The 18,192-nt window shown below is 35.0% G+C and overlaps 1 protein-coding gene across 1 annotated transcript; it reads right to left on the reverse strand.

Annotated features, from left to right (window-relative positions):
- Window positions 1–3,144: 3,144 nt before the first annotated feature.
- On the reverse strand, window positions 3,145–16,839 carry ppm1h (protein phosphatase, Mg2+/Mn2+ dependent, 1H). Its single transcript, XM_055192853.2, has 10 exons — window positions 16,474–16,839; window positions 12,500–12,665; window positions 12,065–12,427; window positions 10,175–10,287; window positions 9,787–9,871; window positions 9,512–9,630; window positions 7,277–7,340; window positions 6,820–6,927; window positions 4,690–4,841; window positions 3,145–4,385 (listed from the first exon to the last, which is right to left on the reverse strand). The coding sequence occupies exons 1-10, from the start codon at window positions 16,836–16,838 to the stop codon at window positions 4,229–4,231; spliced, it is 1,692 nt and encodes a 563-aa protein (XP_055048828.2). The 5' UTR covers window position 16,839; the 3' UTR covers window positions 3,145–4,228.
- Window positions 16,840–18,192: the final 1,353 nt, after the last annotated feature.

Here is an 18,192-nt window from a genome sequence, read left to right on the forward strand (position 1 = left end):
GTATCTGGCAAACGCGAGCGTCTCTTTTATCAAACACCCTTTAGACAATTCTGCAGCAGGCACTTATTTTGGCATGACACGTGATGCACACACAATCTCTCAAAGCGCAGAACACATATTTTGAAATTACGAACCACACACACATGACAAGCTACATAAATGTTGTGACGAACTTCGCATCATGCGATTCAAAAAAAGAAGTCACCAGCCGCCACTGCTTTGTAGGTGTGAGCAAAAATATGCAGTTTTTTGGGTGTGTCCTTTTAAATGCAAATGAGTTGATCTCTGTTGTAATTGGCAGTGCTGTGGTTGGATAGTGAGATTAAGGGGTGGTATTTTCCCCTTCTGACATCACAAGGGGAGCCGAAATTCAATTACCTATTTTTTTCACCTGCTTGCAGAGAATGATTAACCAAAACAAAGTTACTAGGTTGATCTTTTTCACATTTTCTAGGTTGATAGTAGCACCTGGGGCCCAATTATAGCATTTAAACGTGAAAAAAGTCAGATTTTCATGATATGTCCCCTTTAAGTACAAAATTAGTGCATGAAAACAGTATGTTTAATAAGTGTACTCCTGGGAAGGTTTAACTTCCCAGACAATAGACGACTACCGGCCAAATTCAGTGGATCCGGCCCGGAATCATCTGCTGTTAAATCTACACTGATACAACAGTAACAGTACCGTATAGCACTTTATTATTGATGTGTTAGTAGTCATATAATAAAAGTCATTATTCACTGAATATGTTCCTCTCCATCAAAGATCTCAAATCTCACTCATATGTGTGTAAATTCAGAAGCATTTGGGCCATCTGTGCCATTTCTGTCCCCATAATATTTATAAAATAAAACTTTATTTTCTTTGGCTTTTAACATTGCCAGATCTTGTGATTGGTTTTTATTTTTTGATTGCAGCACTTTGGTCCGCACCTTAAATGTGCTTTATAAAAAAAAACATTGATTGATGTGTATAAAAATGCAAGAAAACTAACTCTAAATTAACATGCAGGACACTTTGCTTAATATTAAAATGAATTTTAAATGATATAATTTAAAACATTAATAAAAACTACACTGAAAAACAGCATTTTTATTCGCTACTGCTCTTTATCTTTACACTACCATACATACAATTCTTTAGATGTCTTTTTTGCATTTTTGTGTGGGCCACATCCCATCTTTGCTTTAAATATTATGACTTAAAAAATATTTAGATAAAATGCACATTTTAGTCATGTCCCCAGGATTTCACTCAGTTCTGTTACCCAACATGTTCCCCCTCGGAAAAGTTAGGAATATCCCACAAGTCACATTTTTAAGAGGAAGTGGCATCATTTGGATCTTTTGAAGGCCATACACTGCAAAAAATTATTTTCAAGAAAATAATTTCATAGTATTTTTGTCTTGTTTTTCAGTAAAAATATCTAACAATTCTTAAATTAAGATGCCTTTTCTTGATGAGTAAAACGACCCAAGAAAATAAGTCTAGTTTTTAGACCAAAAATATCAAATTTAAGTGATTTTGTGCATGAAACAGCAAAAAATATCAAAGTTAAAATATCAAAAATGTCAAATTTAAGAGATTTTGTGCATAAAACAAGCAAAAAAAAAAAATATATATATATCAAATTTAAAATATCAAATTTAAGTGATTTTGTGCACAAAACAAGCAAAAAAAAATCAAAGTTAAAATTTCAAAAATATCAAATTTAAGTGATTTTGTGCATAAAACAAGCAAAAAAAAATCTAAATTAAAATATCAAAAATTTCAAATTTAAGTGATTTTGTGCATAGAACAAGCAAAAACAATTAAATTTAAAATATCAAAAATATCAAATTTAAGTGATTTTGTGCATAAAACAAGAAAAATAAATTTGATATTTTAAATTTGATATATATAAGTGATTTTGTGCACAAAACAAGCAAAAAAAAATCTAAATTAAAATATCAAAAATATCAAATTTGATATTTTTATTTAGATTTTTTTTTTCTTGTTCTAAATAAAAATATCAAATTTAAGTGATTTTGTTCATAGAACAAGCAAAAAAAAAATCTAAATAAAAATATCAAATTTAAGTGATTTTGTTCATAGATTTTTTTTTGCTTGTTCTATGAACAAAATCACTTAAATTTAAGTGATTTTGTGCATAGAACAAGCAAAAAAAAATCTAATTTAAAATATATCACAAATATCAAATTTAAGGGATTTTCTGCATAAAACAGCAAAAAATATCAAAGTTAAAATATCAAAAATGTCAAATTTAAGTGATTTTGTGCATAAAACAAGCAAAAAATATATATATCAAATTTAAAATATCAAATTTAAGTGATTTTGTGCACAAAACAAGCAAAAAAAATCAAAGTTAAAATTTCAAAAATATCAAATTTAAGTGATTTTGTGCATAAAACAAGCAAAAAAAAATCTAAATTAAAATAAAAAAAATCTAAATTAAAATATCAAAAATATCAAATTTAAGTGATTTTGTGCATAGAACAAGCAAAACAATCTGCCAATGGTGTCACTTAAATTTGATATTTTTGGTCTAAAAACTAGACTTATTTTCTTGGGTCATTTTGCTCATCAAGAAAAAGCATCTCAACCCAAGAATTTTCCGACATTTTTACCGAAAACAAGACAAAAATACTAAGAGTTTTTTTTCTTGAAAATAATTTTTTGCAGTGTATGAAGATCGAAAGTCACTTTTCTTATTTTCTTTTCTTTATATTTTACGATATTGATACTATGACTGTGAATTTCAATCTTAATGTTCAGTCCTGTTACCTATATTATTTCTTTGATATTATTGGTTTATTTTAAAATAAAATAAAATGGTTAAATCTATTTTTAGAATTTGCTAATTGTCTTAATGATATTTAATGCAGCTATATTCCATGTATTTGCTAAATCTATGCTAAAAACTCAATCCTGAAATGCCTCAATCCTCCATTAAGAAACCATGCTATAAATAAACTAATTGCCTGATTGACCAATACTCATTTTTAAAGTAAAATATGTGTGATTTAGATAAAAAAAATAAACTTTTACATGCAAATGGCACTGATTCGGTGGAATGGCCCGTAAATTGAGGCACACTTGAACAGTGTCAGACATTACATAATGCACAGGAATAAAATTGAGTCTTTCATTTCTTATTTTCTTTAATGAGACATTATTCAACATTAATGGAGCTACACAAGGAGTTTATGAATCATTTCGTGTGTGTTTGTGCACAACCCAGACAGCTCTTCTTTAGTACGCATGCTATGGCCTTGCAGTTTGGTCCACCCACAATACGCACATACAGACTCACATCTCCGGCCAAATGACTCTGGTGTTGTGGTGAGCAGATGGCCGCTCATGAGGAGTTTGTGTGTATAGATGTGAATCTCCTCAGACGATCACAGCGGGTTTGTGCTGTAGAAGAGGAAGATGATACTGTGAACATGATGCACGTAGATCAGAGCTCATCGGACCTCCACACAGGAGCTCTGGAGAACAGATTGCAGGTAGGAGTTCATTTGTATAAAAATCAAAGCAGTCATTTACTAAAAAACATCCTGAAGGAGGCACAGAAATCATTCTTGGATATTCCTAACTTAATAACCATGAACATCTAAGATTAAAAAATAAAATAACAATCGTACGGTGCATGTACACAACAAATTAACTTTTTTCCTTAAATAATTTGAATGTATTTAACAATGTTGGGCCTAAACTTGACTCTCAGTGGATCCCAAGAGCAAAATCATCAAAAATGTCTGTCCATTATCTTAAAGAGTAATCCAGTCAGGATATACAAGTTACAGCAAGAGTTGCTTTGATTTTTACCAAACGCAAAATGGAGAAGATAAATGAATATCCTGTACGCAAAACAAAACATGGCCGGTTCCGCCTAGCTGCCAAATGAGTTTTCTGTGAATAAACAATCTGTGGAGGGTTCACATCTGTCCACAGAGAACTTCAAAGAACCAGCAGAGCCTCCTGGAGACATTGTGCAAACTTATAACTTAAACTGTATACCAAAATCCCACAGACACACACCGAGAGAGAGAGAGAAGTTTGAAATATTGCTGTGGGTCTTCAGAGCAGCTGTTCACTTTAACCAGGTCTTAAAAGTCAAGATCATTAACTGAGGTCAAACACACAGCAGTATCTCTTCAATCCAGCGGATCGCTGTGTGACTCTGTAAAGGTTGGGAATGAACAGATTTGGCTTCGTGATTGGTCAGCTCAGTTGGGTTTGCTTATTGCTGTGCATCAGAGGGATTATGAAGACCGAGATGTCGTCTCCAGAGCCCAGTCTGTCTCCAGCTATTCTCCAGCCTCGGTCTCTCAAGACGCCCCTGGCCTTCATGATAAGGTCCTGTGCTGCCATGGTGTACCTAAAAATGACCAAGAACAGACTTAACAGACAACCTACTGTTCATCTGATACAGTCCTCCATTTTTACCACGTTTCACCCAATTCTGTCACCAAACTCATGATTTTTATGAAAGTTGTTTTTAAACTTTTGGGAAAATTACAATAAATGCTTGAAGGCAACTTTTCAAAAAAAGGCTGGCAGCAAATTATTTAATAAAAAAAATATTTTAACTCTCTTGTATACTCGGAACACAATAGTCAATAATACTGTAGGGCTGCATTAGTAGATGGTTGGCAAAGCTCAACCAACGCAGATAAACCTGCCTGTGTTGGTCATCAGGGTCACAGTTTCCAAGGAAACCAGAGACGGCCTCTGCCACTTCCTGATTGGAGAGAACATCCCAAAGGCCATCTGTAGCCAAGACCATGACATCATCAGCGCCATGTTCATACTGAGAGAGGTTATAGACCTTCACCTGTTGAAATGACATCACCTTTAGTTACATTTAAAGTATTTTACTTTATCTTAAAGTCTTGTAAAAGATTTAAGGTTTAATCAAAATGTAACACATAATGTAACGCATACTGTAACGCTATAACAAATACTGTAACACTATAACCAATGCTGTAACACATACTGAACACTACAACGCATACCGCAACGCATACTGTAACTATAACGAACAGTGTAACACAAACTGTAACAAATACTGTATAATGCATACTGTAACACAAACTGTAACTCATACTGTAAAACTATAACCAATACTGTAACACATACTGTAACACTACAACGCATACTGCAATGCATACTGTAACTCTATAACACATACTGTAACACTATAACCAATACTGTAACGCACACTGCAACGCATACTTTAACATTGTAACACATACTGTAACACTATAACAAATACTGTAACGCATACTGTAACATCGTAACACATACTGTAACATTATAACAAACACTGTAACACTATCACATGCTGTAACACTGTAACACATACTGTAACACATACTGTAACATTCTGTAACATTATAACAAATACTGTAACACTATCACATACTGTAACACTAACACATTATGTAAAGCATACTGTAACTAATACAGTAACACTAGAGCACATACTGTAACACTATCACATACTGTAACACTAACACATACTGTAAAGCATACTGTAACTAATACAGTAACACTACAGCACATACTGTAACACTATAACATACTATAACGCATACTGTAACACTATAATGCATATTGTAACACTATGATGCATACTGTAACACATACTGTAACACTGTAACACATACTGTTATACTGTAACACTGTAACACATACTGTAAAGCAGACTGTAACTCAAACGGTAACACTACAGCACATACTGTAACACTATAACATACTGTAACACTAATGCATACTGTAATGCATACTTTAACAAATACTATAACACTATAACGCATAATTTTACACTATAACGTATAATGTGAACCTACTGTAACAGCATACTGTAACACATAATGTGATGCGTACTGTAACACTATAAAACATACTTTTATACAAACTGTAACACAATGTAACTCATACTGGAACACTATAGCACACGTGTTAACACTATAACAAGTGTTAACACTGTAACACATAATGAAACACATACTGTAACACTGTGACACAATGTAACACAATATCTATAAATAAAGTGTAATGTTTGAAATGCTGCAGTAGTCTCATGCTGTATTTCTGATTGAATGTAAATGAAAATATACTGTCTGTTTAAAGTGAATACAATGACAACAGGAACCATGATGATGAACCAAACTCAGTATGAGAGCAAGACTTTGTCTGGGTGAGACAAAACAGATCTAACAGGGTTATTCCCAGAAACAAATAGACTCCTGGGATCCAGTGTGGATCTGTCTATTGCTATCTGGGTGGGATTGTATAGACAGACACCAGAAGAATGCATCGGTCAGTCTATGATGATCCAATCTCAACCATTTCACCTATAAACCCCAGCGTTTACACGACAGACAGTAAATGAGCCACTCGACTGCAGACATGTTACACAAGAGCCTTACAGGAGGAAATGTGTGAGGAAAAGATCAAAGAGAAACTAGAAATAAAAAAACTCATCCAAACTACAGTCGAGACGGCTGAACCAGCGCTGAACTCCACGCGGTGTGTGAATTAAAGATCAAGAGAGCTTCAGAAGAGCACAGACTTCACTTACTACAACACAGATCTGTACTGCTCTCTTTAACACCAGATAAGACATAAAACTGACGTAGAGATGTCACTGTACATCCTAAAAACACATTATTATCATGGTGGCACGCTTAAAAGTCATGACAACACTATGGTTAAAGTTGGTGTGTTAGTGTCTTCAAACTGTAATGGTGTTATATAATACGGTTATATAATCCAAAATATTATAAAGTGTATTAAAGACATCTGACCTCTGGAGTACAGGAGAGGAACGGTTTGATGAAGATGTCTGAGTCGTGAACCTTCAAGTCGTGATCACCGAGACCGCGCGTGATGCCGATAGTGGCCAGAACCCGAGCCTAACATACAAATACACAACATTTCATATTAGCTATTCACAAAACATTTTACTTCTGTAATGCTAATTTTTCCTAGTGAAATGGAAAGCAAAGTTGGTTTATATTATTTTATATATAATATTAAGTTAATCATTCAATTGCAACTCAATTTCATTTCCATTTTGCAACACAGATGATTTTGCATCATATGGCTTTTTGATATAGGTTTGATTTAAATGTCTCAACTTTGTAATTCATAAAGACATGCATTCATCTTCTGTATTACATTATTTTTTAAAACTTAATATTCATCTGATAATAATAAAGAGAGGATTTGTGCAGTATCTGTTTATGCATAAGTGTATGGTACCTTTTTTCCTTCTCCATATATGAGTGGAAACTTCAGATCGTCTTCCTGGACTGTTTTATATGCCCTACACAACACAACAAACACTGAAACATAACTCATATAAAACAAAACTCACTACAGACAGAGATGCAAGTTTCATGCAAGTATAGCTCAGGTCGCTTGCCGTTTCACACACATTACGAAAAATGCATAGAAAATGTTTCCAGGATTTGACCAGGGATTGTTTGATTTTGGTTCATTCACACTTCCAATGATTTTCTGAAATCTGTGCATTCACACACGTGACATGACATTAATTGTGTTTGCAATCATGCACTTGGTGGATTTTTCTTAAGTTGGCTTATTATCTGCAATTTTTCTCCCAGGAAACCACACACACGCATTTTTGTTTATGGTAAGATTATATGATGCGCAGTTCTAATATGCTGGCGAATGAGCTCAGTTTCAGCACCGATAGTGAGGACCCTTACTACAGTTAAATAAAAAAAACACGAAACTACCGTGTGCGCACGAGAAACTATCGTGTGCGCACATGAAACTACAACGTTTAGTTTAGCGTGCGCACCTGAAACTATTGTGTGCGCACCTGAAACTTCGCTTTCGAAACGAAACGTTAAAAAAACACCAAAAAAAACATGGTTACTACACTTTTACCTAAAAAAAAGGTTAATTTTCTTAAGGGCGAGCTCCCTGATCTCTGCTTCAATCCAGTTTGCAGATATTTTTCATTGCGAATGTTGATCTGCATTTTATGGATCCCCTAAGGGGACATGGTGCAAAAATTAAATAAAGTTTAGCTTTGCGTGCTCACGCGAAACTATCGCGTGCTCACGTGAAATTTTCATGTACGCACGTGAAACTACCGTGTTTAGTTTTGCGTGCGCACGTAAAACTATCGTATGCGCACCAAAGCTATTGCGTGCGCACCCGAAACTATTGCATGGGCACGTGAAACTTTCGCTTTCACATGCGCAAGCAAAAGTTCTACGTGAGCACGGAAACTAAACTTTAAAAAAAATTCTGCACATGAAGGTTTCGAGTGAGCACATGAAACTAAACTTTAGATTTTTTACTCCAATGTCACCTTAGGGGCTTGGTAGCATTTAAAACCTTTACAAAAAAAAAACACATGTTACTGTAGTAGTAAAACCACAGTTGCTTCAAAATAACCATGGTTTTGCTAATAGTATTCCATACACCAAAAAAAAAAAACATGGTTACTACACTTTTACCTCAAAATTATTGTTTTTTAAATTTTCTTAAGGGCGAGCTCCCTGATCTCTGCTTCAATCCAGTTTGCAGATATTTTTCATTGCGAATGTTGATCTGCATTTTATGGATCCCCTAAGGGGACATGGTGCAAAAATTAAATAAAGTTTAGTTTTGCGTGCGCACCTGAAACTATAGCATGCTCACGTGAAATTTCGCCTGCGCACGTGAATTATCGCGTTTAGTTTCACGTGCGCACGTGAATTATAGCATGAAACTATTGCATGCGCACCCGAAACTATCGCGTGGGCACGGAAACTAAACTTTTGATGTTTTTACCCCAAATGTCATCTTAGGGGCTCGGTAGCATTTAAAACCTTTACGGAAAAAAACACATGGTTACTGTAGTAGTAAAACCACAGTTACTTCAAAATAACCATGGTTTTGATAATAGTAATCCATAAAAAAAAAAAACATGGTTACTACACTTTTACCACAAAAACATGGTTAATTTTCGCAAGGGCTGATCTTTGCTTCAATCCAGTTTGCGGATATTTTTTATTGTAAATGTTGATCTGCATTTAAAACCTTTACTAAAAAAAAACATTATTACACTTTTACCACAACAAAAATCACAGTTAATTTTTGTAATTTTCATAACACCCATGTCAAAAAGCTAAACGATAACTTTTTGTTGCACTGAAATATGTGCGTCTTCACTATGACACGCCGCTTATGGCATTGTTTTATTCACACAGGACGCATTTCTTAACTGTTATGGCAATGTTACTAGGTCGTTACTTATTTGCGTTCACACAGAAGGCACGTTGGCAATTTTATGGGACTTTTCTGAAATGAAACATGCTGTGTGAATGAATGTCCATATTGAGTTTTCTGATGTTTAATTAATCTAAGCAGAGAAAAGATCTTTTGTAATATGAGAGACACATCTGACTTTAGTGAGAAACACTTTTGTGAGATGTGATTGTAATGTCGTGTGGGGATTAAAACAGATAGAGAACTGACCATCCGTTCATAGTGAAGTCTCTGTATAACATCCTCTTCCCAACTTCTTTCTTTGTGACTCTTCGAGGGAACTCTAAATGTGTGAAGTCATTTCCTAACAGAGACGGCTGAAGATGAGCCTGAAGATGAACAAAAGAAAGGATTTAGGGTCTTGCTTTTGATGCTTAAAATGTAAACATTCTGGAACTACGAACAAAACGAAGACAAGGTTATACGCTTTTTGATTTAAATGGTAGACAATGGCTGGAAATCCCGAGTTTAACTGTATTTCTCACCAGGAACTGAAGTCTCTGACGTTCCGACTCCGGAGTAAAAGAGTTGGACATGGGAATAATCTCTCCACCACGTATGATGAGAGCCCTTACAAACAAGATCAAGCCTTATAGCATCATAACATCATGGTATAACATTTAAACAAAAAGTTTACAAATATATATATATATATATATTATTAGTATTTATATTAATGTGGCTTTTTGGCATTGCATTAGCAGTCCAAAGGTCATGGGTTTGAACCCTAGATACATGCATAGCTTGAATGAACTGAAAGTCAATTCGGATGAAAGCGTCTGCCAAATGCATAAATGAATATGTCAGTAATCTTGAAATGAGCATATTTAAATAAGAGAGATGTGCTGTATTAAACTATACATGATTCCTCACCTGCTGTCACCTGCGTTGGCCACATACAGTTTCTCCAGTAAATGCATCACCACAAGAGCTGTACATCCACCCGAGATCGAATACACAGATCTCTCTCGGCCTATATGTACATCCTGAAGATATTTAAACACACAAATACACACTGGATTTATGAATAAAGACGTTAATAATGCACAATGCAGTTGATAAAATGAAGTATTAGAGTATTATCTTTGTCTGCCATCTAGTGTCCATGTGTGTGTACTACACAGTGTGCACTTCATTTGTACTCATTTATTACCCAATGCAGCATTTGTTTTTAACATATTAGTCAGGAGACTAAAATAAAGATCTACTATAATAAAATAAAATATTTGGGTCAATGACGTGACGTTCATTATTTTGTGTCCGTATGGTTCAATGAAATGTAAAAGGGTTAAAATTTCAAAATAAATTTGCAGATTACTTGCTCTTTTTTGAGGACCAAGTCTAAAATTTCTGGTTTTATTTCATTTTGAAAGAATATTTGGGGGATAATTGCAAAAATGTTAATGTGGTGTAAAGGGTCTGTGTCAATTGGTGAAACTACACTGCAAAAAATGATTTAAGAAAAAAAAGTTCTTAATATTTTTGCCCTGTTTTCAGTAAAAATATCAAAAAACTCCTAAATTAAGATGCTTTTTCTTGATGCGCAAAGCGACCCAAGAAAATAAGTCTAGTTTTTAGACCAAAAATATCAAATTTAAGTGATTTTGTGCATAAAACAAGCAAAAAAAATCTGCCAATGGGGTAAGAAAATTTATCTTGAATTTATTTTTTGCTTACCCCAAAAATACTATGAATTTTTTTTCTTGAAAATCATTTTTTGCAACGTAGTATTTTTTTGAATTAAAATATAAATATATTCATAAAAATGTGGAAATAAAATATAACCATCTAGTTTAGTGTAATATGTTTTTATTTTACATAATTTTTACATCATTTGTTAAAGATTATTTAGAAAACAGAGCTGTTTTTAGCATATGTCAGGACAAATATTACAAAAACGCATTAAAATTTACATTTAAAAATTAAAACATTAAAAACTAATAAAAATAAAATTATTACGCTTACATGCCTTTAAGGTGGATAAAATATTTAATATTTCTCATTCTTTGACGCAATTGGCGGTTACACCATTTGACATTTTCAGGTCCATTCAGTCTTAATTTTTATAAAAATGGTGCAAATGTATTTTTTATTGCATAAAATTAACATAAATACACTATGTGCATTGAAATAAACCTGATGCATGCTTTTAAAACAAGTTTTTAAAAAAGTTTTTTTAATTTATCATCTTTCCAAACCGTTTTTGTCACTGACCCTTTTGCAATGTATAAATCATTTCCGCAGTATAAACAGTTGCTTTTGGTCATCAGTAAAATGATGGTTTAGTTAAGATCACATGGAGTTTGCATCCCTCGGATACACCAACGTGACATCATTTTCCCTTAAAGGTGCAGTGTGTAATTTTTAGAAGGATCTCTTGACAGAAATGCAAAATAATATACAACACTATATTATCAGTGGTGTATAAAGGCCTTTTTATAATGAACGTTTATGTTTTTATAACCTTAGAATGAGACGTTTTTATCTACATACACAGAGGGTCCCCTTACATGAAAGTCGCCATTTTGTCCTGCCATGTTTCTACAGAAGCCCTTAACGGACAAACTTTTTTTGTCTCCGACGATAACATGTTTTTCCGGTAGCGGCTACCGTAGCTTCTCTATGCGTTTCAAAAGCGAGGGGTGAGCAGTGGATTGAGCCGTTGGTTGCAATTCGCAACCTCACCACTAGATGCTACTATAATGTACACACTGCACCTTTAATGAACTTTATGGAGCAACATTATTAAGCGTTAAGACTCACCATCTCTTTAAATGCGTTCTCAATAGCTCCCACCACCAGACTCTCCTGTTTAATTTTCTTCTCCATGAAGAAGCGTGGAGCCATTGTGTTTGGAGACCCCGGGGCCCCGGCGGCCCCACGGAGAGATGCGGCCCTAGACAGGCCTCGCTGAGAGCAGGCGGCAGCTGGGTGAAGGTGATGTAAGGTGGTCTCCTCTCCCAGACAGGTGGGTGGTTGTAGTGATGGGTTTTGCAAGATTTCCAGCACCTCTTGGAGCTGCTCCTCGATGTGAAGGTGGAGGAATTTGGAAGCAAAAATAGCAGCGCCGAAACCTCCGTGACCGTCGAACAGACCCCAGTAGTGGAAGTTCAGCTCTTTGAGCTCCTAAAGACACAGATATGTCAACATGCTTAGATGTAAAGTTAAAAATCGGTCCGCTTTAAAATGAAATCTCACTGCGTTCTCGACGGTCTCCAATATATCAGCACCGGGCAGGGAGGAGCGCCTCCTGCTGGTTGGAGTGTAATTGGGGCTCGATGGGTCTGCAGGTCTTTTTCTGAGCTCCACCACTTCACAACATGCTTGGTCTTCATTCAATGCACTTTTACCTGCATTGATCACTCTGTAATAGAAACAAAGAGGTCATCATTACGGTTTCCATAAAACCATAAGCATTTAATATCAGATAATTCATGTAATCCGAAGACACTTGAGGGCAGTCATATAGATGTCTTTTATTTGAAGATAATCCCCCTGAAAACAGCATCTTGCTTACGGACACATTGGTGATTATTTATGCAATTTATCTTGCTTGGGTTTCAACCAATGAGGTTTCAGTTAGCAGAAGTTTAATCCCTGTTCGATAATACAGTTTTAATAATACATTCAATTCCTGTCTCAGCGTGTGTCCGAAGGGCAGAATTCGAGTACCTGAGCACATCTGAGATACTTGCATCCATTACTACATGGTTACCATGGCAACCAGTTTCTTTAGCATCACTGGTTAATAAGCATCTCATCTGACATCTGTCAGTCTGCTATGCAGGTTCAGCCCAGTCTCACGAAATTTTGTAACTTTTTGATTCTTTTTTCGTGATATTGTCATGAATTTCCGTGTTTTTTCGCGATCGTATCACGAATTTCTATTTACGTGTCACGTATTGGTTACTCAACTGTTTTGTCCGATTTTCTTACCATTGTCGCTTCAGTTTAGGGTTTAGGTTTACATAAAATGACATTGACATCCTTACCCAAACCCAACTCTAACCCTAACGCCAGGTGACCATGGTTTAAAAATCCGAAAATATAAAAAAAAAGTATAAACCAATACTCAAAGTGACACCCTAACGGAAACACCAAAAACCAGTTTAGTAACCAATACGTGACAATGACACGTAAACAAAAATTCGTGATACGATCACGAAAAAACACAGAAATTCGTGACAATATCATGAAAAAAGAATCAAAAAGTTACGTGACTATATCACGAAATTTCGTGAGATTGGATAGGCAGGTTACAGCAAAGCTCTTGTATACCATATGTATAAGCTATTTTTATGGTACTAAATAGCATTTTTAAACTTGTCCTAAAGACTAACTTGGAAGACAACTATAAGTAAAGCACTTGCAGGTCAATTACAGACTTTAAAATCACTTCAGCAATGCATGATGGGACATTAATTTGACAACAATAGCACACATACTGTACTTAACTCTTCAATGAGGGGGGAAAATTATCTCGTCAATTAAGAGAAAACATTTGCATAAAAACGTGTTGCTGATTAATTTTTATGTTAATCTGCAATATCGCGATTATCCACTAGATGGCGATTACCCAATTTATAAAAAACTTAAGCCAAAAACGTTATTTACTTATTTTTAAATTTTATGTTTTGATCATCGTTCTGAATCTGACCTCTAACAAAATTCTTTCACAAAAATGCAATTACTTCACCTTTTGCTTAAAAAAATATTTTTTAAAGACAAATATCCATATTTAAAGGTGCAGTGTGTAATTTTTAGAAGGATCTCTTGACAGAAATGCAAAATAATATAGAAACCTATATTATCAGGGGTGTAAAAATTGAACCATTATGTGTTTATTACCTTAGAACGAGACGTTTTTATGTACATACACCGAGGGTCCCCTTACATGGAAGTTTCCATTTTGTGCCGCCATGTTTCTACAGAAGCCCTTAACGGACAATTTTTTTACTAAGTTTTCTCCGACGATGACATGTTTGTCCGGTGGTGGCTACCATAGCTTCTCTATGTGTTTCAAAAGCGAGGGGTGAGCAGTGGACTACGCCGTTGGTTGCAATTCGCAACCTCACCACTAGATGCCGCAAAAATTTACACACTGCACCTTTAAGATTTTATAAGCAGAGAAAAAATATGGATTGGATGAAATTTTGTTTTTCCCGGTTTGCTTGTTTGTTTGTTGAAAAGCAGAGGGTCTGTTCTTTCATTTGATATATTTGTATGTTTATATATTTTTAGAAGAAAATTTTACTGGAAGGCATTTTGTGAAACTTGTGAGAAAGATGTTGGCGGGCAACTTTTAAAAAAATGGCTGGCGGGGAATGAGTTAAACACATACTATTAGATTAATCTTATAATATATTCCCCATGCGACTTTGCAAAAGCAGATATTTGATGAAAGTAAATGCTAAATAAAATGCACAAAAGTGCAAGTTTTCTAAGATCAGCCCAATCTGAGCTCATGCATTTCCATTGACAGTTGTTTTAGATTAATATTGAGCTCATTTGATCATTAAAGCTGAAATAAATATGCAGACTGCAATACTGAAGGACTGCTGATAGTGAAAGTTCTTCTCTTGTAATGTAATATGATCACATATGAGACGGGTCACATTACTGGACCGAAAGCTCTTGCACCATCTATCTCACTTCCACAAAACAAGACCTTACAGTAAGAGAAGTGAGTAAAAGTCACTTTTACATTTCCATATGAGGGAATCCAACATTCAAGTGATATTTCTTTGAAAAGTTTTGCCAGTAAAGAATTTAAAGCAATGACTCGAATCAGCCTTATATTGATAAAGTATCTACAGTTTACTTACGTCTGTGGCGTCCACACAATGATGTCAAAGTGAGATTGTGAATTTTGACCAATGGCTCAGTCCACCGTTTACCAAAACGCAAAGAAGCTACGGTAACCACCACAGGACAAACAGGTTGTCATATAAGACAAAATACAATAGTGACAAAATGCGGTTTGTAGAGTAGTTTGACCATTTATGGCTACTGTAGAAACATAGCGGCGCAAAATGACGATTTCCATATAAGTGGACCCGCGGTGTAGGCTATATAGTTTTAGGCTAATTTTAAGGTAATAAACACATAACAGTTTATTATGTAATGTATTTATACAGCACTGATGATATAGTTATGTATATAATATTGCATTTCTGTCATTAGAGCCCTATACACGTTACACACTGTACCTTTAAAGGCGGAGTGCACAATGTTTGAAAAACGCTTTGGAAAAGGGAGTCGGGCCGATTACCAAAACACACTTGTAGCCAGTCAGCAGTAAGGGGCGTGTCTACTAACCGTCATCCTTGCCTGGGTTGCGTATGTGGTGTGGGTCTATCAAAAGAAGGTCCAGATTCTATTGGGGTAGGGGCGTTTTTGTTTAGGTGATTTCAAATATCAACATTGGCTTTTAAACATTGTGCACTCCGCCTTTAAAGTCAAATGATATGATGCTTATGTGAATTTGATACCATAGTTTTAGACACCGTGATACTGTATTGTTGTATGTTATGCATGAATTTGCATATGTTTAGTTTGATGTATTTATGGTATGAGGTAATTGTATTTATATGAAGTATGGCAATATGGACAACATTTATAGTGACATGCTGTCAGTTACCACAGAAAATATATTCAACATTTATGTAAAACAAAACACACATTTGGTGCTTACAATAAAAGTTTATGAAGCACTGGAGTAAGGTAATAAAAGTGTTCATGACAGCAAAATCTCCTGCAATGAAGCCTGAAACCAAGACTAAGATGGATTGCTGGTTCTAGCTGGTCTCCCATAAGGTTGGTCTCTCAGTTGGTTTTAGTTGTGACATAAGAACAGTTCACCTGTTGTACTCGTTGAAACGCTTTTTTATTAGGGAAATTATAATAAAAAGACGGAACAGTTTCACATGATCATGGTTATAATATAACGCGCACATGCGCAATGGAATGCCCGCATCAAAATACGCGTGGATCACAGAGCACGAATGATTATCTCTCATGTCAACACACATGTGATTGTTATTATTAATAATATTACTAATAATTATTTTATTATTACAAGTATTATTCTTTCAAGAAACCAAAACATCCGCAGCTGCATGCGCGTCACAGCTGTGCACGTTCACGAGCCGAGCCCATGTACTGGTACTTACTCGGCGTATCCGGTGGTCCAGGGCAGCTTCGTGTCCTTTAGGATGACGATGGGTCTTGAGATGTGATCCGCCGAGCATTCAACCTCATCCGGCGACAGCGCGAGGAAATCCGGCCTGCTGTACGGAAACCGGAGAGGCAGATCCGCGAGACTCTCCTCACCACCGGAGCTCGAGGCCATGATGCCGCCGATGATGCTGGAGACCGCCGATCTCACGCGTGTGATCATGGTGTGTGCGTGCGTGTGTGTGTGTATGGAGGGGGTGTGTGTGTGCGTGTGTTCACACACCCGCGTGTCTTGGCTGCGCGGAAACGCGCACTCGACGCGGGCGCAATAAAGATACCAACACACCTTGGACACACACATGCGCACGCGCACGCGCACACACACGCCTGCTTTAGTATTTACAAGAGTAAATTTGGGTAAATTGAAGTATACTAGTAGCCTGCAAGGTAACTACTACACTATATGAGAGAGAGAGAGAGAGAGAGAGAGAGAGAGAGAGAGAGAGAGAGAGAGAGAGAGAGAGAATATTAGTTAAGGATTGAAAGATGAATGAAAGATCATGAGATCAAGAGTCACGAAATCCCATTTTTAATTGCTTTAAAGTTTATTTATTAAAAAAAAAAAATCAAAATAAAAAAAAATTGCAAAAATATATATCTGCAAATATATTTTCTGGCAATTTTTTGTATATTTAAAAAAATTGCCAGAAAATATATTTGCTGATGTATATTTTTGGATTGTTTTGTTAATTTTGAAATATTTTTTTTTTAAATAAATAAACTTTAAAGCAATAAAAAATTATTTATAATTTATTTATAAAGGAAATATTTTCCACTGTAAAACCTAAAAGTTAACTCAAACCATTTATGTAAACCGGTTGCATTAGTTTTAAAACACATACATTTGAGCACTGTGAACTTAAACAAATTGAGTCATATGCAGTTATGCAGTCATACCCAAGTTCACACTACTTAAATATAAGTGCATAACTGCACATGACTCAAGTTCACAGTACTCAAATTTATGTGCCTCAAAACTTAAAGGGCCTAATGCAACCGGTTAACTTAAATGGTTTTTGTTAAGTTAACTGTTAGGTATGTTACGAACCTGAACTTCAAAAAATATATTTGATAAAATATACTTATATATAAATTTATGCTGAATACATTTTGCCATATGGGATGTAAAATTAGAAATGTATTTGCTTGCTCTAGAAATAGGCCTACATTTTAATGTTTGAAGATTAAAACTAAATACATTTCCAAATTCAAAAATATATTAAATTGAGCATTACTTTCTGCAAAATGTATTTAGCATATATTTAAAATATATTTTTGGCCACAGAAATGTATTTTTTGTCCGTATGGGATTATATTTGACATGATTTTAAGATGAATGAGATTCTCGTGTCTCAGTTTATGAGTTATTCTGGTTTGACTTCACCACAATGGAAACTATTTCTCCTCATGCTATAAATTTTCCTGCATGAACTTTGGACCATAATTTAGATTTAGTTTAACTAAACTGCATACACCTCACTGTGTGTTCAGCATTTAATGTTCACCAACTTTATTTTTATAACTTTATATTACATCAGCACAGTACCAATAACACACACTTCTGGTTAATGCTTATAAATATAAAGTAATTTTCCCTTTCACCTCGGTTAATAAACAACAACACTTGACTGATTTTTTAAAGTTAGAAATGAAGA

The sequence above is a fragment of the Misgurnus anguillicaudatus genome, chromosome 6, assembly GCF_027580225.2.
Source record: "Misgurnus anguillicaudatus chromosome 6, ASM2758022v2, whole genome shotgun sequence".
Lineage (NCBI taxonomy): Eukaryota > Metazoa > Chordata > Actinopteri > Cypriniformes > Cobitidae > Misgurnus > Misgurnus anguillicaudatus.

What these genes read in the sequence shown, in the direction of transcription:
- ppm1h (XM_055192853.2), bottom strand. Translation starts at nt 16,838, where the DNA reads ATGTGTGTGTCCAAGGTGTGTTGGTATCTTTATTGCGCCCGCGTCGAG. An exon ending in TCCTCTCCTGTACTCCAGAG is followed by an intron (nt 4,842 to 6,819) that starts GTCAGATGTCTT and finishes TCATTTCAACAG; the next exon opens with GTGAAGGTCTATAACCTCTC. An exon ending in GACCCTGATGACCAACACAG is followed by an intron (nt 4,386 to 4,689) that starts GCAGGTTTATCT and finishes GGTCATTTTTAG; the next exon opens with GTACACCATGGCAGCACAGG.